This window comes from Nothoprocta perdicaria, unplaced genomic scaffold (assembly GCF_003342845.1).
Source record: "Nothoprocta perdicaria isolate Ctin4 unplaced genomic scaffold, notPer1 scaffold_12, whole genome shotgun sequence".
In the NCBI taxonomy this organism is placed as follows: domain Eukaryota; kingdom Metazoa; phylum Chordata; class Aves; order Tinamiformes; family Tinamidae; genus Nothoprocta; species Nothoprocta perdicaria.
Window position 1 is genome coordinate 4150508 of NW_020454316.1, and position 21119 is coordinate 4171626.

At 48.9% G+C, this 21119-nt stretch overlaps 1 protein-coding gene and 2 long non-coding RNA genes across 3 annotated transcripts; 1 reads left to right on the plus strand and 2 right to left on the minus strand.

Annotated features, from left to right (window-relative positions):
* Window positions 1-8326: 8326 nt before the first annotated feature.
* On the minus strand, window positions 8327-8873 carry LOC112960059. Its single transcript, XR_003251707.1, has 2 exons — window positions 8793-8873; window positions 8327-8483 (listed from the first exon to the last, which is right to left on the minus strand). It is a non-coding gene; the product is annotated as an uncharacterized LOC112960059 (long non-coding RNA).
* A 3027-nt stretch (window positions 8874-11900) lies between these two features.
* Window positions 11901-14698, plus strand: GRIFIN (galectin-related inter-fiber protein). Its single transcript, XM_026054144.1, has 4 exons — window positions 11901-11912; window positions 13560-13639; window positions 13714-13876; window positions 14537-14698. The coding sequence occupies exons 1-4, from the start codon at window positions 11901-11903 to the stop codon at window positions 14696-14698; spliced, it is 417 nt and encodes a 138-aa protein (XP_025909929.1).
* LOC112959980 lies at window positions 12503-19949 on the minus strand. Its single transcript, XR_003251682.1, has 3 exons — window positions 19870-19949; window positions 13118-13200; window positions 12503-12824 (listed from the first exon to the last, which is right to left on the minus strand). It is a non-coding gene; the product is annotated as an uncharacterized LOC112959980 (long non-coding RNA).
* Window positions 19950-21119: the final 1170 nt, after the last annotated feature.

Genomic DNA, 21119 nt, shown 5'->3' on the forward strand with positions numbered 1-21119 from the left:
CGGCAGTGGCTCGGCTGGCACGGTGCTGTTGGGATGAGCAATCAGGCTGAAGTCATGCTGCGTAAGCCCTCATCCCAAATATAAAAAGTAGCCCCTTTCCCATCGCTGGCGCTTCCTAGGGAATTGATGTTTGTAGGGTAGGCTGCAGGCCTGGCTGCAGTTTGCATCCCCTGACCTGAGGCGCTTTGCATAACCCTTTCTTGCAGAGACAGAAACAATAACTTTGGGTTGTTTTGTTTTCCTGACACGCTGATCCCGGCGAACCTCGTGTTTCCGGGCGCGGACTCATCTTGCAGCAGCCCCCGGGTCACAGAAACTCCTAATCCCTTTACATGGTGCCGGGCTGGGGACAGTCACACGCCTGCTGCAGCCCACGGGACGGGGAAGCCGGACACCACGACGGCGGCTGCCGGTCCCTGAGCAGCAATCCCTCTGTGCCCTGTTTGGGAATTTGGAGCTGTTTTCCCGGAAGGGGGTGCCCAGGTCTGGTGCCAGGTGACATCTGGAGAAAGGTGACGTCTTTCACCCTGACGAGCCTGGAGGGCCAAGCTGGCAGCTAGTGCTTTCTGCAGCTCTTTTCTTCATCTCAGCTCCAGGGTTGACGGCAGAGACCTTTGGTTTGGGTCCCTCCAGAGAAATCCCTCTCTGGGAATTGCAGCCTCAGCACTGCCCTATGCGCTCAGCTGGAGGCTGCCAGCTCCGTTGCAGGAGGTAGGTGAAGCCACCAACTCTTGGAAGGGGACAGCAGGGAAAGAGCCTCCCCCACCCAGAGCTTTGGCCTGAGTGGAGATTTCAGCTGCTGGGAGAACACAGAGTATCATGAACAGCTTGGGATAGACCAGCTAACAATTGCCCATGTGCAATGTTACATCTCAAGGCATTCGCTGGGGTAAAGGAGGTGAGAAAACCCAAGGTGATCACAGCCTTGTTCCTGAGCAGGAGCAGGCGAGGTCCAGAGGAAGATATTCCCGCCCCATGCCGGTAGCTGGCGGGAAGGACACAGGTTTTTCCTATTATAGCTCAGCCATGGGACTAATAAAGCCTCTTTAATCACTTCTCATCACCCGTGCACACGCACGCACACAGAGGCGTGCTCCGAGCTGGCGCCCAGAGGGGGATGACACCTGGCCAAACCATCACCGGCCACTTCAATTTGTTTCTAACATGGAGTTTAAAAAAGGAATACAATTTGCCGCCAATAAAACAACTCTGCCTATGTGGTTGGAGAACTTCGCTGGCCGCAATGGACGTGTGCAGGGCTTGACCGCTGCCAGTGGGTCACACGCCCTCCTGAAGATGAACTGCCTGGAGCACCCAGCAGCTTCTCCTGCACTGATGGATTTATAGATATGAGAGAAACCAGTTTGAAACTGTTGACAGTGTCCACACATGAAGGTGAATGGTTTTGTAAAGAGCAAATCTGGGATTATGGATTTCAAATAGACACCTTGGGTGAATGCCAGAGCCCAGTCCTCTCCTTGACCAGCCTGGTCAGCTCCAAGTCCTCAGCCATGAGCTCACGTCTGAGCATCCGCATCCGGGGCCAGTGGTAGGGGAGTTCAATGAGACAAGTAGAGAATCTCCATTGCCTTGACATGGGTATCCCATGGGTGATACACTTGGACCTGGCAGCCCTGCCTGAGCATCTCAGGAGTCCCTTGCAGGAATTTGGTCTGTCCACAGGAGTGGGCACAGCCTGGAGTCAGCGGTGACGGCTCCTGATGCACGTCAGGACTCAGCAAGGCAAGGAGGAAGGTTACCTAAGGGAATCAGGTCAGGAAGCATCCTGCAAAAATTATTTTTATTATCTTTTCTTTTTAAGGCAAAATAATATGTGCTGCAGGGCCTGGTAAATGTTGTTCAAATATTTGTGCAGTAAAAGCTGGTGTGCTTAAGTCTCGCGGCAGCTTCCCCGTGTCCTTTCTTGGAGCTCGGAAAGATCAACCCCTTTGCAAGGAAAATACTTCAGTGACATGTTTACTTCTTTTCCCAGCTTGTTTTCTCACCTGGATCAGCAAGTCTGAGGCCATCCTTTACCTGAAGAGGTAAAGCCTTAAAGTGTACTTTACCTCCGTTCCAGCCCCAAATTGCATCCCTTTGATATCTCCCATTGGATCTTAACCCTACTCCTGTCTATGAGACTGGGAAATCCTCTGAATTACACTCCCTGTACAAGCACTGGGGAAGGATTTCAGAGATTTTCCCACTAAAATAGGGCTGAAAACCATGGTTCTTACATGGCTTTCACATTCTTTGCTTGCCAAGACCAGGGGGGAGCCTCCCATCCTATAAATACTGCCTTCCGTTTCATTCCTAGACATAGGGCTCTTTATGTGGTTGTGCTAAAAAAAAAGCATCTTTGGCCTACACTCAGCTGAGTGATCTGCCTTATTTTACAACAGCCCTTTACAAGTGTTTTCAAAAGGGTTTTGTTTTTTTCCACCAAACAGGTAGAACTGGGGAGACTCAGGAGCCGATCTCGGTGCAGCCCTCAGGAAAGGCAAGTGCAGGGCAGCAGTTTTCCACTCACAGCCACATTTCTAGGCCTGGAACCAGCCAGATCTGAACCCGTGTCAGGTGGACCTCGCTGGTTTTGCATCTCCAGCCTTTATCAGCCTGTCTAGGCAGCAGATTCCACTCCACCTTCATTTGAACCATAGCCACAGGCCAATTCAAACCACCCTACCAGTCCTATTACATTGACAGTATCATCTTTATCGTCCCAATTCCTAACGTCACTGAAATGAAGTTGTTTTGCAGAGATCTATTTTCATCATCTTCTGGGACTGGCATTAATTACCCTCCTAGTTAATTAGCCACATGTTGCTTTGCACAGAAGTTGCTTCAGCATTGCAGCTCTGATGGATGTCAGGCTGGCAGAATTCCCCACGGTGCCACATTGGCCTTCCAGAAATTCTGGCTTCTTCCTAAACCTCCCGGCCAGCAACTTAGGAGCAGGTTTGAAAGGAGGGAGACCCAAATGCCCACCCTGTCTTTCGCGGCCCAAATTCACATCCACAGGATGCGAATCCAAAGGGATGTGGATCCATCTACATCCATGATGGCAATGGGGCATTGCTCAGCACTGGTCCGACCTACCTGGATACTTCCAGCTCCCTTCACGAGCGGAGCAAGGATTTGAACTTGACTGCACAAGCGCTGCTCTGGAGCATCCATCCGGCAGGGTGCCTTTGTTTCCATGACCCAAATTCCCAGATTCCACGCTCAGCAATAGACTCCGCTCCAGCTTCATGAACTCTTCCAGATGTTTTGAAAATCTCCTTGTTATTTGGTGGAAGCTCCAGGAAAAAAAAAAAAAAAAAAAGAAAGAAAATTCCTTCCAGCAGCCAGATATAATAGAGAAGGGAGAGGAAAAGCAGAGGATGTGAAAAGCGGAGTCATGGCTTGGCAACCTCTCCCTAGGCTACAATGTGCATCAAGCAGAAAACTGGATTGATGAAGTGCTTGGGGCAATTAGAGCTACCTAAGGCTCTCTGAGCTGAAATGCTCCTTCCCCATCCATGGGAGCTTTTCCACTGTCTATTATAGATGAGCATTTTCCTCCTCACCTGCTTCCAGGGCAGCGCTGTCATTGAAGGGCTGGAAAATCAGCACTCTGTCACGGTAGGAACATGGAAGGTGAACTGAGGCAGAAGCAACACGTTCCTCACCTCCACACCTCCTCCACTGGGGCTGAAACAGAGTCAGCAGTGGAAATTCTGGACCTGCTCTCAGCACCGGAGCGAGCTGTGGCATCTCTTGAGCTGGTGCCAAGATGCAGACGGGGCTTCAGCCCTGCAGCAGAGATCAGCTCTCTGAGCAGGAAAATCTCCGTTAGGATGTGGATGAGTCTGGGCTGAACCCTTCCTGAACTGAACCCTTTTCCTGCATGTGGGCATCAACCATCCTTCTGCATCGCCCAAATGGTGCCGGTTTATATCCACGGCCCTCACTGGAATCTCACACAAATAACTGCTTGATTTCTAAAGCATCCCTCCCATGAGCTAAAATTCTTATGTCCTGTACAGCTATATCTATATATATCTTTTATATATAAATCTGACACCAAAATAAAGCAGCACTGAATGAGCACCCTGGCTTCAAACTTCAGCCAAGTCAAGAGACATTGGAAGCTGGACCTGCCTCCAAACTCCACGGCTGACAGGCCCATCTCTGACTATAAAAGCCAATATGAAAACAAAGAAGAAACCAAATAGCGTGGCATCTTCTTGCTTTGACCGCAGCCTCCCTGGGGCAAGGGCTGACTTTTTGTTCTTCTCCAAAAGGAAAACTTTGCTGTCTGCAAATAAGGACCTGAAGCAAGAACTAGGTCAGGACTGTCTCGCTGTGGAAAGAGGCAGAGAGGACCAGAGCTCCTAGGGGACTGTTTGGGCTTGTGGTGTCTGGAGCGGTGAGCAGGAAGGGAGGTAACAACTGTGGCCACAGGGAAGATTAAACTTCCCCTTTCTCATTCCCCAGTGCCACCACACGTCCTCATGTCTCTGCCAGATCTGCTGTTCCAGACATCTGGTGCCATCAGCAGCCTCCTCCTTAACTTGCCATGGTCCAGTCCAGCGTTCCAGGAAGTGGCCACAAGGCAACTATTCCTGGTAGTAATTCCTTACACCGCAGCATGTTTAAGGGGTCCTGGGAGGGATGGGATGAGCGGATTTAGGCCAAGAACTTAGGCATTTGGCCAAAAAAACCTTCTAGCCCTTAGGCAGGTCAGGAAATGAGATACGTTGGGGTTTGGTAGGATGTTTGGTCATTTCACACTGAAAAAAACAAAACCTATCATTGTTGTGGGGTGGAAGACATTGACATTTCTTAGCTCAAAGTTGCATCTCTCAGTTTGAGCTATCCTGGTCACATCAGGAAACAAATGCTTTTGGTTCCCTAAACAGGAGATTTTTTTTGTTGCCGTCGTCATTTTTCTAGTTTCAGTCTTTCTCAGCAGCATTTCCTCTTCCTCCCTTCTCTCCAAAATAGCAGAAAGCTGCATCCTCCTCCCCCAACAGCCCTTGAAAGGTTTCAGTTACACTCAGCACTTCTTTCCATCAAGAAGTCCTATGCAGGAAAGGTCCCCACAGACCCCTTGCAGAGAGGCACGCTCAGTGATCAAAGCTCAGCGATCCAAGATTGCAAGCTCGGGGATCAGCTAACTTGGTGGCCCAAGGCAGGTAATGCATGGGTCCCCTTCAAATATGTGACAGGCCCTGCTGGGCTGCAAATGCTTTTCCCAAACCCCCATCTCCCAGCTACTCTGTTCCTCTTTCTCCCAGAGGTTGTGATGGAGCACAAGACCTCTGTCCCACCTGCAAGCATCATAGACCCTTTGCAGCTTCGGTTCCATGGGAAGATACCAACCTGAGGTGGCAACTACACAGAAAAAAACAGCTGTGGTTCAAGGAGCGAGTCAATTGCCCAAGGGCTGAAAAGAAGAACATGCTCTGGGTCCCAGAGCAGCAAGCGCCTCAATTCCTTAACCCTTTCCCTGGCTGAAGCCAGAGTTCCTCCTCCACATACACCTCTAAAACTCCTCTGAGGAGTCGCTGGAGTGGAGTTCATGTTTCTGTCAGCAGCTCCAGGAACATGGCATGATCCTTATCCTATTGTGTCCCACTGCTGAGGTGCCCTGGGGCAAAACGGCTCATCCTGGTCAGAGGCAGAGCCGACTCCGAAACATCTCAGCAGCTGACGGGCTGGACTGACACTCGCTGATGGATGGCAGCTTTCTGGGCAGATGCTTCCTGGGCTGCCTGCCTGCTCGGAAGGCCTGTGTTGTCTTTGAGGCTGGCGTTTCTTCCTCTGGGTAAATATTATCTGCATGTTTGTGTGCTTAGGAAAGGTCACCTCAGGCTGGGCTGAACAGCTGGCTGGGAAGTTTGTGACACTTAGTCTCCTCTTTCAAGCTTCTTGTACTTCCCTCCCTGGATGCCAATGATTGCCTGATCCCAACCTGGACCTGCTCTAGGACCAAACTTACTCATTAAGCCTGCCCAGAGCTGGCAGGGCTCCAGCACATGGGATGCACCAGCCTCTGAACCACAACAAAGAGCAAAGCCCAAGAGCTCATTCCTTCTTCCTAGCTCCAGACATCCTTCTCCTCTCTGTCTTCTCCAAACCTACCTGTATGTGTGTGACTGTGGCTCTAACCTGCACACAACCTCTTCAGAGAGGAATCCAAGCCTTTGGTAGGCAGAGCATGGCCTGCCTGTGTCCTGCTAATATCTGCTGCCACGTGGTCTCCTGTCCAAGGAGGTGGTACAAGGCTTGCAGAGGACAATATTAGCGAGAGGCTGACATGCCACTGCTATGTGCATGCATACGTGAGTGTGGGAGTCCTCCCCATGCATTTTAATGCATTAAATCATTCGGTATAGGATCAGACCTGCCCGGACCTGGAAAAACTGACCTTCAAAGACTAATCTCACTGGGAAAACAGCTAAGAAACTATTCTGAGTGGCTTTTCTGGAGAAGGGACAAGATAGAACAACTTAATTTAGTCCATAAGGGATGAATGGGGACCTTTGCCAGAATTTCCCGCATTCCCTAGGACCCAGGCATCCAATCAATCCAAGCTAAAACTAGGCAGAGAGCATCATGCTTCCCCCCTTCCCACTCTTTCTCAGGGTCTGTCCTTGCTTTAGCGCTGAGCCAGAGACCACCATAGAAGGACACTGGGTACATCCCATGCTTGTGCAGAAGAATAGGGCAAGGCCCCATGCCAGCTCTCCTCCTCCCCATTAATCACTGGGAAGAAAGAGGCAGATGTCTCCCCGGGGAGTTTGGAAGGTAGCGCAGAGGAGCAGGGCGAATCAGGTCTCTGCGTATCCAACAGGGCAATTATTTATGGGTGATCAAATATTGGCTCTGGGAACCCTGTGCCATAAACAACGACCCGTGCCAGCCCACATGTTTACCAGGAAGGGCATGGCTCCGAATCCAGCACTGCTTCCCACTTGGAGCAAGGGAAGTACAGCCTGCTTCAACATGATGCATGACTTCACCGCCTTTTCCTTGGGGAACCAAGCAAGGAGTTATGGAGTTCAGAAAACCTTGCTGGTTAAGAGCATGGAAGGGATGAGTGGTGGCTGGTTCTGACGTGTGGCTGCAAAGGTGCTCATTGCAATAGCCTCGAGCAGAGGAAATATCTGCAGCTCGTGCTCAACCGCTCTCTGAGCTTTCACACTCTCACCTCTGCAAGACCCTAGCTCCATTTCCTGCACATCAGGGTAGGCTGGCCCCGTGACACAAATAGCAGCAAGGTGGCAGCAAGCAATGCTTGGTGGAGATGCCCATATAAGAGCAAACTCTAGCTCCAAATCATAAACGAAAATCTCCTCTTTCATTTACTCATCTTACTCCGTGCTGCAGGAGCTGATAATGCTGGTTTCCTTTTAAGTGGAGCCTAGTCATAAATAAAATAAACCAGGCATGCTTTGTGTTTCCACCAGGTTTCCTTTCATCCTCGCTCCCCTCAAAGCAGCTCAAAAGGAAAGTCCTAGGCAGGGAATGGAGCTACACAGGGGACATCAGTGGCTCCTTGGTTTGGCCTTGTTTGCACTTCCTTGTCCCCATGGGCAGGGTCACCTTCCTGTTGCACCACGATGGGGAACAGCACTCCAAGAGAGGCAGACACTTGGCCCACGATCGCAAGGGAAGTTCATGGCACTGCCCAGAGCTGAACCAAGATCCTTCTCACACTCGAGTGTGAACACCCATAAAAGCAGAGCCTGGATCCCGTAGCTCCAGCCAAGCCATTGCCTAGATGACCGCCGAGGGAAAAGACATTCCCTCCCCTTCCCCAGGCTTATTGCCTAATTGGGAAGACTGTGGGACACACTAATGATAGCCCGAAGAATGGAAAATCTGACAACTGCAGTGACCACAGAAACCTCCAGCGATGAGGCTGTTCCCTGGGGCTCGGCGCCTGCTTAGGGTCTGTGGTGGAGATGACACTTTAACAGCGTCCTTGAAACTCGGTCAACAGGAGGTGCCGCAGTGACAGCGTGTGCCTGGCAGGGTTAGCTTTTGCCTGTTTCTCTTGCCACCTTGCAGGGTGTGATGTTTTTCTTTCCTTGGTCTCCAGGGATCTCTCAATATTCAGACGGAGCGGTCGCAATGGGCCGGCTCTGCAGAAGTTTTAAGCTGAAGCCTCTCTAAGGAGAGTGTGTGAGAGCTGCAGATTGCGAAGCTGATCCAGCTCCCAGAGAGTGGGAGGCAGAGCGGCGGTTGCATCAGGCTCCTCTTGAATTAGATCCATGTGCGATTTTTACAGTGATTTTCATTTGTCTTAGAGAGCTGCCCGGAGTCTCCAGCCCTCTTCTGGTAAGCCCCACAAAGCAGGGCAGGATGAGAGGATGGAAATGTGGAGATGCCACAGACTGTTACGCTGAGGTTTAACCCAGAATGATTGCATCCTTTGAGACGATCCCAAGCACAGCAATTCCAGTAAAGGCAGCTAAGGTTGATCTGCAGGTCTGGGGGAAAGGGAATCAATGTTAGCTGGCTTAGGGATGTGCCAAAACCCTTCCTGGGGTAAAAGATTCCTGAGGGCGGCACGTACAGAGCGTCGGGCTGTATTCTAATTCCAAGGGGGAGTTTCAGGAATTTCCTGGAGCAACAAAAATCATTGTGGAGGAGGTATAAATAATGCAAGCAGGCAGATAGGCAAGTCTGGAGCAGCTTCACACAGGCATGTCCTTAGGGAAAGTTGCACACCCTGATCCTGCCTGGTGTGGAGGAGAACTGCAGGAGACCTATCCATCTCAGGGATAACCCGGACTCACCCTCTGAGGAGAGCTGGGACCTCCTGGTGCACCCGGACTTGGGGCATCTCCTTGCACGCTGACTATTGTTCCAGGGAACTTCTTTCTGCAACTCTTTTGTCCTAAAACAAAGAGCACTGGGTGTGGGGAAAGCCAGAGGGACTCTCTGGTTTATGTGGTTCTGGAGGCTAGAGACTGGATGTCAAGCTGGATTCAGATCCACGCTCTGCTCCTGAGTCTCTGGAGGAGCTGCAGTATTGCTTCTTCAAACTGCAGCAGTATCCAAAAGTCCCTGTTCACCTCAGATGGAGGTAGACACTGCATATACAAGAAAACACACTCAGAAGAACTCATGCTAAAACCTGAGCAGGTATCTGAACATCTGAATAGGATGAACAGGACCTGAACCGGAGCAGGGAGCAAAGAATCATGTTGTGAATAAATCACAGAGTTAGTCAGGAAAAGAAGAACATTTGTGCATAATGTGTAGAGAAAAGTACTACCATTAGTTCCTAAAAGTCCATTCTTTGTATTTGGAGACCTCTAGAGACTAATTAATCACACTTCCAGAAAAATGGGCCCATTTTAGCACGAAGGCCCTCGCACAAAACTCCCCATGGGGCAGCGCGGAGCCAAGCTCCTTGCTGAGAATTTCAGTCATTTCTTGAGTAGCCAGAGGAGATTAAAAAAAAAAAAAAAAAGAAAAAAGAAAAAAAAAACTTTGGGATGAATTCCCAAGAGCAGGACATGGATATTAGCTGAAAAGAAAGATGCAGGAATGCTCAGTCTGACAATCATTGGCCAGATGGCTGATAAATGCATAACCAGCTCTACTAATAAGCCATTTGATAACCACCAAAGTGTCACAACCCCTCTGTTTATCATCTCCTTTTCTACTCTACATTCCTTCTACCTTATCTGCATTGGTGTTTTGCTCACCCATGTGGCACATAACCAGGGCTTTGGGGAAGAGAGCAGGAAATGTTTAGATGTTAGAAGTCAACCATCCAGAGCTGCATTTAACATCCAAGATTTGGAACACCATTGCCCTCCCTTACTCCTTGCTAAGCAAACAGATGTTAAAGTGGCTCTTGCACAACAGCAAAAAGGCAGAATGTCAATAAACACGCACCCGTAAAACTGGCTGGTGTTTGGCCATCATTTGCCGGGGAAACATCTGTGTTTGCATCTTTCCCAAGAGCCTTTCTTACCACCAGGCCTCTTGCTGAAACGCCAGCTGGAAGCAAAGCCTGGGCTTTGGGAAGTCCTGACCCCAAATCTTACCTGATTTTGCCTACTAGTGAGGTGGATCTCGAAAGCAAGCAGCAAGATGGGATGCGGGGAGTGAAGATGCACCTAGGGGCTGCTGCGGCGGGCAGGGGCACTGCGTGGAGGCCGTGCCCTGGGCAGCCTGGCAGGGATGCAGCACGGCCGCCTGCTCTCAGCTCTTGCACGTCCCGATGCTGCCATCTGTAGCACGGCCGCGCAGCTCCGCTCCGGCGCCGCGGTGCCTGCGCTGCGGCAGCGGCTCTGCGCGGCTGCTGGGGTCCAGCGCTCGCAGCCCTACCACGTTTTACTTTCTTTATACAAAATCAGCCCTGTCCTCATCACTGCGTGTGGAGCCACGCGCTTGTGGAGGTGGCAAAAGCCTCCTGTGGCTCACAGCCACCGTGAACGTCACCTCCGTGCCAGCAAGGGTGAGAGCCAAACCTTCACATGGGAAGCAGAACGGTCTGGTCCGAGCCTAAGGGGGCAAGTCTCCGCCTGGAGCTCAGCTTTTCCAGCCCCCAGAGAGGCCGCTGGCCCGCTGTGTGTGCGCTTGGATCACATTTTTAATCAGCTGCCAAGGGCACCAGAGCCTGGGATAGTAGCTCTCATTCCACTTATCTAATGGAAACAAAACAAATGCGTTAAAAAACTTTGGCACTGTAGCCCGATGAGTGAGAAGGATTTAACCACAAAAGCCATGGATTCCTGCAGGACCATCTGTGGGGCTTGCCAGAGTACCCTCCATGCAGCGATGGGGGACAGCATGTGTTTTTAATGGAGTGGGCCTGCAAGGAGGAGGAAATGCATAGCAGTCCTTGAGCAGCTGGGCTCTGGATGTTGCTGCTTGCACAGGGCACCCTTGGGAGACACAGCAAGCTCAGAGTGGGGGTTTCCTCGGCAAACACGGATAACCAGGGCCCAGTGTGACCCTCTGCAGAAGGGCAGCCCTTCTCCAGAGGTTGTGCAGACAGTGGCCACCAGGAGCTTGGCAGCTTCAAGAAATGGAGGTGGGAAAGGCAGCATGCAGGGAAAGCGATCAGCGCTGCCCTTGGGGTTAAAACCACCCCCTCCAGCACACAGGACCTGCTCCTACAGCAGACCTGCCCACAGGGAGGCAGAAGGTGACACGCTGGGAAAAAGGGGTTTCCTTTCCTTCTCAGCCAGCACATCTGCTCCATTGGTCATGGTGAAGGGACCCAGGTGCTTGAGAGCCGAATCCCCAGCCCCAGCATTTGCCTTCCCACTAATCCTTCCCCTCACGGTCCCCCAGAATGGGAGAAGCTACGGCCTGTCTGGAGAGCCTGCACTGCAAGCAGGGTTGCAGCAACATCTCCCACATCTCAGGGGTGCACCCACCAACCATTTCATTGCTGTCCATGTCTCGGTGCCTTTCCACAAGAGGAAACATCCAATAAATGCACCCTGGTCCCAAATCCCTATGTTGTCCTCAGCAGAGAGGGGACGTGAGGGGCAGCAGTTGGACAGGGACCACGCTGACCTCAGTGCAGCAGCATCCCTAATCCCAAACCCCGCCAACCTGGTGGAAAAGAGGCTGTGACAGAGCTGGCATCAGCTCATTTGGAGTCTGACCCACGAGGGCCAGCAAAAAAGAAAACCCCGATAGCTCAGTTCCCGACACCATTGTCCCTGCAGTGCCAGGGTGGATTAGCACTGAACACACGAGTGCATTGCCTTTGCCTAGGATGGAATGGGATTTCCTGCTTCCCGTCTCCCTGCAGCGTCCCAAAAAGCTGCTCTCCGCCTGCTAATCCCGCACACGTGGCCTCCTGGCAGGCTCCTATATAGGGCTCGCCGGGCACCAAGTCACACTGGCGTGAGCGTGGAAGGGCAGGCAGCGAGATGGCACTGCGGGTAAGCACCGGGGAGCACCCCATGCAGCTGCCCCGGCCGAGGGTAACATCTGGGGCAGGTCACGGGGACAGGAGAGCTCATAGGGAAGGGCGAGAACCCCAAGCCAGAGACCAGGGATGCTCCTGTTAGCACTGCCCTTCCCTTCCAGGAAAGCCCAGGCTCTTTTAAATCCCATGTGGATCCTACAAGTTGGGCTTGTGGTTTTGAGAAAAGGCAACGGGATGGATTTTTGGTATCTGCTACTCCAAGGCCAATTTGGGGTAGCTCTCAGCTGAGACCAAAAGTCTGCCCTGTGCCTGTTGGAGCCATTGCTGGTTTTGCCTGTCTGGTGTGATTTGCTGTGTGTGTAGCTGGCATCGTCACTCCCTGTTTGAGACCCCACAGGCATCTCTGTCATCCTGGGCTGATGAGAAGTTACGACTGAGAAATATCAGGGAGCTAAAGTGCTGAGCTCTTGGGAGGGAGAGCCAGGCCTGGAGCTGCTGTGGTGAGATTTTCCCAGCGTGAAAAATACATTTAGGGGAGGGACATGCTCAGAAATGCAAAGATCTAAGAGAGAGACTGAAAATTTAAGGAAGAGCAAGCTGAAGCCAGGACAGGATGTCAGCAGTGGGGAAAGGAGGCTCTAGCCCCCATCATCCTGGTAGAACCACCACTACAGAAAAATCTATCCCTGATTTCAGCTCTATGTGCCTCTATTTTCAGAGGGAAGATGAATGGAGCTAAAAGAGTAGGGATTGACAGTGAACCTCTGTCTTGCTTGCTCGCCTTGGGCTCCCAAGATCAGGTCCGTTGTGTGGTTGTCATTACTGTTTGCAGGAGCCATAAACTCTCATCTGAGACAGCTGTGCTTCAATGACAACTTTGCATGATGTGGGGCTGGGGAGCCTTTGGCCAACAGGTCCTTGATGCCTGTGAAGAAATATGAGCCCATTAATGAGGGGAAGGGAATCAGATGATTAGAGTGCTAAAAAAAGGTGGGGTGACATGGCAAGCACTTCTTATAAAAATGACTTACTTAATAAGACTATGAATTATTCAAAAAGGGACATTTTACAGCTCATTTTATTCAAGTTTAACCTTGAAAACGGGGGGAGTAGAATAGGGAATCTGGCAAAGAGCTGTTAGGAAGAGGCATCTGTATAACCCAGGGTGAGAACATGGCAGATGCCACATTACATTCGTTTCTCTGATCAACATCTTACCATTCAAATCATTCTTCAAAGATTTCTGCTTATATCTCTTCAAATTCTTCAAGTGGGGAGAGGAAGCTGAACTTCTTTGTGTCCTGCCAAAGATGAACATAAATTCTTTTTTATTAAGAACCCTGACATTTCTCTAAGTTGATACAACATCCCAGGTGGGATTTGCTGCCACCAATGTCTGCTGTGCAGAGACGGGTTGAATTAGAGTAAGAGGGGAAAAAAAAACTCAAGAAAAAGCCAAACCTGCAAAGTTTGTTTCTCTCAGTGTGAGAAAGAGGCAGACACACAGAGTGTGTGGGAAGAGGGGATGAAGGGCAAGACAGAAGATGAGAAGGTTGATGAGAGCTGATGGAGGGATGAAGACACACAAGGGTGGCTGGAAGGGGGAGTGGAGCCAGGCACCTCTCCAGCTGTGCTTCCCTGACCTGCTCTTCCTTGGCAGTTCGAGGCCCTGTACCCAGAGGGGATGTGTCCTGGCTGGAGCGTCATTGTCAAAGGTGAAACGAGCTCCAGCACAAGCACGTAAGGGCGCTCTCCACAGCTCTTCCCAGGGAAGATCTCTGTGGATCTGAACCATTTTTCTCTCATCATTTCAGGTTTGAAATAAATCTCCTCTCTGATCCTGGAGACCAAATCGCTTTCCACTTCAACCCTCGCTTTTCCAGCTCCAGAATTGTCTGCAACTCGTTCTTAGCCAACCACTGGGGGAAGGAAGAAGTCAATAACATCTTCCCCTTTGAAGCAAAGGAGTCCTTCCAGGTACTGTGATTGGCCCCATGGGTCTCCTCTCTTAGGACAGAAGTGACTCTGTCTTATTCTTGAATTCTGTCCTTTCATAGAAGCCCAGGTCTGCTCTCACGTACGTGGCTGTAATTCAGTAATAACGCCACAGATTTCTAAGGCCAAACATCCCTCCTTAGCATCCTATTTGATCGCTGGCCTAAATTTGCAGAGCCATGGATGGGTATAAAATTCTGCTGTCTGAACACACAAAAGTCATCCTGCAAAAATCATAGTTCTCCTCACAGATCTAACCCTGCCTTTCCAGCCAGCACCATGCCCAGTAACCTCCCCTCTCTGACTGAGAGGATCTTCATCAGCATTTCTTTTGTCTCATTTTGCTGATGATTTCTGCACAATCCTGATGCAGATGTGCAGAGCTCCATCAATAATCCCCTAGCCCTGCATTTGTTTTCAATCTAAGCTTTGCCCTGGCTTCTGGCTAGCACTAAGTCAAGAACTTAATTATTCCTTCATTTGGCACAGAAAGACAACCAGTGCATGCGTCTCTTCTGGCAGGATTTGAAGCTGGCTATAGATGTGCTTGCCCAAATTTGAGAGCTCACTGAAATATGAGCAGTGAGGTCCAGAGAGGACATAGGCTTTCACCTGCTAACCCCAACCCAGTGTCTCTTTCAGGTTGAAATCTACTCTGACCATGACTATTTCCATATTTTCATCAATGAAAACAAAATCCAGCAATACAAGCATCGCCAGAAGAATCTTTCGTCCATCACCAAGCTGCAGATTCTGAATGATATTGCCATTTCTTCAGTGGAAATCACAAAACGGGGACTTTAGAGACTCAAGTTGGTACAGCCTCACAGTCCACTCACCCTTAAGCTCCTGATCCAGTCAGAGACCATCTATCACATGCCCTCTGTAGCAGAGACCAGTATGATGAGTGTAGGATCCTCACAGTGGACATTAACATCATTCCCATCACACACACACACAATACTAAGGCAGCATCAGTCACATAGCTAGTTGTGGTCCAGATCCCTGTAGACCTTTTGTTCCTATATCTGAGGGCACACAACACTATTTGTAGGAAGGTCTATAACAGCGAGGACGATTTATAGAAGAGCTTGTCAGATCACCATTGTACATAGAAGTCTGTCCTGAATAGCCCAAGACCTGAATGTTATCCAGAAATTGTATTAGGCAGGATATGACGCTAGTCCTCAGCTGGCCAGATGGTGATGAATGTAACGGGTGTGGATGTTACCAACAGAGAGGGGCATTTCTGGGAGCTCAGTAAAAATGTTTGCCAATAAAATCAAGCAAAAAACTCCCTGTTGAAATTTCATTTACTGGGCTCAATGAGTTGGTCCTTCTTTGAGATCCTCCAGTTGCCTGATACAAGCAAGGCATGAGGATAAAATCCAGGCCTTGGTTGTTTTCCCTCACTGCCTTCTTGCTTCGAGGGCTAACACGAAATCGAGGTCCTGTATAGGCAGAGCCGAGGGACAAGATTCAACTTGCAAGATATTTCCAACAGATTCTTTTTAGTAATTGAGAGTTATTTGCTCAGCCTTGATTCTGCCAACTCCAGGCAGATTAGACAGACTGCAAGAGTGATGAGGTGGGTCAGAAAAGGGATGAAGTTTAAAGGAACACATAACTGCTAGAACATGCACTGGAAATACAGGTGGAGTCTAAACGAAGATCTTAAGAGATCAAGGTGTAGAAATTATGGTAATGATGCTCAGAATGAACAGTGTCATTTTTCCTGTAGATAGTATATAATTTCTCTCTCTGCTCTATTTTCTTCTTTTTATCTCCTTTTTAGTCCTCTTTCAAAGCAGATCACTTATCCCTTGCACACTAGTCTCCTCTCTTTTTTCTACTTTCTCCCTTAGATGCAACATTTTTCCATTTCTTTTACCAGGCCACAGAAGGCAAAAAGACATTATATTTACTTAGTGTTAATTATGGACATCAAAAGAAGCATAAGGTCACACTATTAAATCGGAACAGGAACTTGCTCCAAAAATGCAATTACAGCTGCCCCCTAAATATTCCTTTGATCTTTAGACATATGATGGACCACATTCCTAATGGAAAGCAATAGGGAAAGACAACCACATGTCACCGGTTGTTTCCATCAAGAAGTTACTTGATAACCAGCCAGATAATAACACATCCTTGCTATTGAGTGCAATCACTGAAATTGCTAACTGCTCAGCAAAAGGCCACAGCTTTGCTCTGCCCTTTTCTCCACCCTTAAATTGGCCATTGCCAGTTCTTCTCTCTATTTATAGTCCCAAGGACCTATAAGGAAGAGGTGACCACATAGCCAACCACAATGCAGTATGGCACCAAGTTGACATTTATGAGTCTATTTAAAAGTCGATAGTATTTTTGCAGACTATTAAGAACACTGGCTGGAAGACATCCTGTTCTCATGTTTAAGAGTGCTATGGGAACGTCAAATGGTCCCGAATGGTACTACTTTAAGAAAACAGGCACAGACAGACAAGATCAGACCCACTGGTCTGATTTTGATAGGATTTTGATAAGGCTGAACTATTTGAAAGAAAATGCTCTTTTAATTAGTGCTTATTTAGGGTTTAATAGAGATTATTTCTCATGAAGGAAAAGTGATGAAGTGATTTATAATGGTAACACTTTATACTCATATGGCAATAGACTCCCTCTATAACCACTACTGCAGAAACATGCCACAACCTTGTTTACTCCAGAGCTGAGTACAAAAGACCACAGAAAAACGAGAAAAAATTATTTAAGCACAAAAAAACCAAAGAGATGTCACAAGAGATCAGGTAGCAGCAGAGATTATGCCACGACTCCTGCACACATTCACCACAGCTTGCTCCAGAGGCCGATCATCCTTAATTACCATCTGCCCAGAGAGAGAGCCCAATTGCTTCTGACACATCCACAGAGGTGCCGTCAGCGCCAGCATTTCAACCACTTCCCTCCTGCGGTTGAAGCTCCCCAGCCGAGCAGCAAAAGGGTCTTCAGCTGCAGCTTGCCACCTTTCTAGGCCCACGTGGCTGCAAGGCTGCAAGCTTTGGGGGCTGCACAGCATTTCTTGGGGGGAAAACTGCAGGGTTGACAGCTTACAGCTGCCTTGCACAGTTTATCTGGGAATAGATGCCCTCCAAGCGAGTCACCCTTATCTACCGTGAAAAAGAAACTCCAGAGAAAAATAAAGTCACACAATTGTGATGGTCAATTAAACTCTGTGGAGCTCAAGAGGTGGTTTGGCACATCAATGATGGCACAAAAGCATCATGTACTGGTATTCAGGCTATAGGAAAGAACAAATCAATCCTCTTCTTCCCTGTTTTAATGTTATTCACTATTATAGAGCTGGGTCCTGACACAGAGAAGGGAGATGATAGAAAAGAACTGCCCTAGAGTATTTTTGGAAAGTTCAAAGCTTTCTGAAGGGGAAAGAGCAGAGCCTGCCAGGGGCTTCCAGCTTGAAGTCTCTTTTTCTAACCTGAAGACCAAACGTATACTGTTGCTGTGGAACAGATGAGCAACAGCACAGGAGCCAGGCAAAGAGACTTTCAGAGCAGCTGCTGGAGGAGGATATCTAGACTGCCTGTCCTGGACAGGACCTGCCTATAAAGCAGGCATTGCTGGCCTTACTGCTCACATAAACTGGAGGGGGACACCTGAGAGAGAAAGCAGGGAGGGAAATGCAGGAGGAGACCTGTCGCTGGATGGGCTGTTTCCAAATGGTCTCCCCTTTTTCCATCCAGACAAAACTGCCCTGTTTACAGTCTTGGAGTCAAGCAGTCCTTCCTCTCTCCTGCTCTCCTTCAACCTGGCAGCTCTGGGGCTGCTGCAAGTGCTCCCCACCACTCCAAGAGCCCATCTCCCTCCTCCCAGAGGAGGATCAGCCACAGGAGCAACTCTCAGAGCAGTTGGAGGAGTCCCTCAATAAGACAATGGCTGCTTTTTGCTCATGCTATCAAATAGTCTTAACTCAGAGAAGTGGTTTTCATCATTTGGACAAGATCTGCAGAGCAAAATGAAGCACCTCGGTTGGTCTCCAGACCAACAGTGGAAAGAGAGCTCATAGTCCTGTGTGCTTGATCTGTGCCAGGAATCCCAAGGCCAGGGTCCCTTCGGGCACAGTCACAATGCTACAGAGCATCCCTTGATGTCACTGGCCTTCCTGACCATCCTCCCATGTGCTGGTAACCAGCACTGGCCATTTCCTCACAATCCAGCGAGCAAAAGGCTCCCACATCAGCAACATCTGCAACCAGCAGCCTGCAGACATCAGAATGACGTTCTCCCCTCCAGCCTTAGCCAGGGGTGACACAAAAAAGAGATGCTGGCAGGAAAGGCAGCGTGGCAGATGTGGTAGGAAAGGCAGCGTGACAAGGAGCACAGGCTGGTTGCCAACACAGTGGAAAAGTCTCCTAGGCAAGCATAAGAAAGGGGGAAAGTTAAATAGGTTTTGTTTGCCTCATACTTCACAGACAGCAGCAGATCTAGCTGAGGAGATTAAGTGTAGCCTGAATAGGGATTATTTTCTGAAAGAAGGGATCTGCTATAGAAATCGGGGAATTGGTACCCCTTTATCTGACAGTTGTGTTATTGTGCATCACCTCTGCCCAAGAAAACGACGCCAGGAATTAGCGTGACAAGAGCCAAGTTCATTGACCCTCTCATTCTGCAGCCTGTTCAAGAATGTCCTGCCATGATAGCTGAACAGTCTATCATGTCCTTTCCTCGAGCTATGTAAAACTGACTGATTTTTGGTTTTACTTAAGCACAAGCCAACAGCAGGACACTTTCTCTACCACTGACACAGTTATAAGGACTGTCTGGGGTCTTATATAGCATTTTGCATCCATAAAGTTCCAGATAAGCTATAAAGGGAAGGAAGCATCATAACAGCCTTGAAAAAGGGAGGAAACCAAAGCACTTGAGGGGAAGGAGGAGGAGGACAAAAAGGAATGAACAAAGCCATAGTTTGAGATTCATAAGAGAAGAAATAGCAACTGAATATTCTTGCCTCCAGTCTTGTGTTCTTGCCTTGTTCCTCATGTCCTGGCCACGTATTTTATAAGTTATCTCACCTGGGCCTTTTGATATATATCACATGCTGCTAAAGAGGCTTAATAAGCCAACAGGCTCCATTCCAAAACACCTGCTCCCGATCACCTCTGCTATAGACTCAGCTACTAATTAGCATTTCTTTTAGCTCCCTTGTTTCTTTTTCCAGCCCAAGCAATGGTCAAAGAGCCAGAAACATCCCTCTGTTTTCTTTCCCTCTCTTGATACATGACTTGCTCAAAGCAAGGGTTTTGCTATTGCTATGTGCTTTATTGCACCAAGAGCTTACCGGGCTTGAAAGCTGGGAGCAAAACCAAAGCAGTTATTTCAACTTCTAACCTCAGCCTTTGTGCTCCTGTCACACTTCATTTCTTGAAGCCGTGCTGTGAACATGCACTGGAACTAGAAAGACAGACATGGTCAGTGGTGATGAGAGCGCCCTGATTGTGCTTGGAGCAAATTGCCCGAGTCTTTCTAGATGAGTCACTGGACAAAGAGAGGTTACGCAGTATTCCTCGAGAGAAAAAGTTGGTAACTGATCCTGATGGAGCTTGGCAGCCTCCCAGAATCCCTGTCTACCTAATTTTCTATGCCTCTAGTTGTGAGGACTTCTTTTAAAAAGGTGCCCCCCAAAAAAGCCATCATTCAGACTCACAGCCACTTCTTGCCCTTCCACACAACTGACCTCCTTTTTCAGCCCACGAAGTGGAGGTCCTAAAGACTGCCTGCTTAGGAACACAAAATACAACAAGGTTCATTTTTAACACAAATCATCTCATACCCAAGCATTTTTTTAATGAATAAAAAGTTCCAGTTCTTATTGCAACCTGATCCCAGTCATAGCTAGTTTGCAAAAACTACCTGCAAAGTATCATCAAGGCTAAGAGTAAACCATCTCGCTCAGAAGGACAAACTCACTCTCTTACCATCTTCTATAAAAGCTCTGCTCCCTGAATCTCCTCCCTGATGATAACATATTTGGGTTCCAGGAGCATTTTTTGCAGAGCCTTTCCTTCCTGCCTCTGTGCTTTTCCCTTCAGCTTCTGCAAGCTGGTGCAGCTGGGAAGAGGCAAACAGTGGTGAATTTAAAGCCTTTGTCAGCAACTTCCCCCAGATGGCAATCAGCTGAGGGAAATGAAGCCGCTTTGTTATGTAAAAAGCTCCTTATTGCCTGTTGCACCTGGTTAGAGAGTGCCATGGCAGTGAGATTACACTGCAAATTCATTGCACTCAGGTATGAGGATGGAGAAACCTGCCTCAGCAGCCCCTGCTTGGACCTGTTTCATCTGCCTCTCTTCTGGGCAGTGTCAGGGAGAAGCTGCCTGGATCACTAGCATTGTAGCAGGGTAGAACTTATCTATAAACCTGGCCTCTGAGTTAGGGATCTACCGGATTGATTTCTACTAAAAGCTCTTCTTCGTAGTTGCACAGCCCATCTCAGTCCAGTGACTTTTGTTTTGATGAGAGAGCATTGAATTCACTTGATTGTTCTGTTTTCTGACAGGATTTCTTCAGCAGTAAATTTAGTCCTTTTAGTAATATATCTGTTCTGGATTTCACCAGGTTGCTGCTTGCCTGCACTTCCACACGAGCCGAGAGAGAAGATATCAGAGAGAGAGATTTTCAGTCACACTAAGGCTAAAATGGTGTTTCAGTGCTCTTGAGGCTGCAAACGCCGTATCAGATTCTTCTGTATCCATACTCTTCAGTAAGAGAGCACATTATCTTTTGATTTCAGCCCTACATTTCCAGAGTACTCAATCTCCAAGGCTTCCAATAACAAGGACAGAAGATAAAGAAGTTGGCAGATATCTGTTTAGGAAAACAAGCAGCAGCGAATATTCTCAGAAATAAAAACACACACGTTCTCCGCTTCAAATCCTCAAAAGGACCCTTGAAATAGTTTAAATGTTTTCTCCTTTGATGGCAGAAGAAGAATAGTGGGAAAAGAAAGGGTTTTGCTCTCCGAAGGGTAATTACAAGCCACGAACATCAGTTCCCAGCTGTTTGCTGTTTGTTTAGTGATTTTATTTGCAATGAGTCTGAAGTGCACTTGGCTCCGCGCGCGGCGTCTTTGGCTGCTCGGCCCCTTGTCGCCCGGCGGATCCGCGCGTGTCACCGCGCTGGCATCAGCCAGTGCTGGCCGGGCACAGGCCACCAAGCCAGGGCGAGCTCC

Bases quoted from the DNA above. Each gene is read 5' to 3' on its own strand.
- GRIFIN (XM_026054144.1), top strand. The intron at 13,640-13,713 runs GTAAGGGCGCTC...TCATCATTTCAG, and splicing joins ACGAGCTCCAGCACAAGCAC to GTTTGAAATAAATCTCCTCT. The intron at 13,877-14,536 runs GTACTGTGATTG...TGTCTCTTTCAG, and splicing joins AAGCAAAGGAGTCCTTCCAG to GTTGAAATCTACTCTGACCA.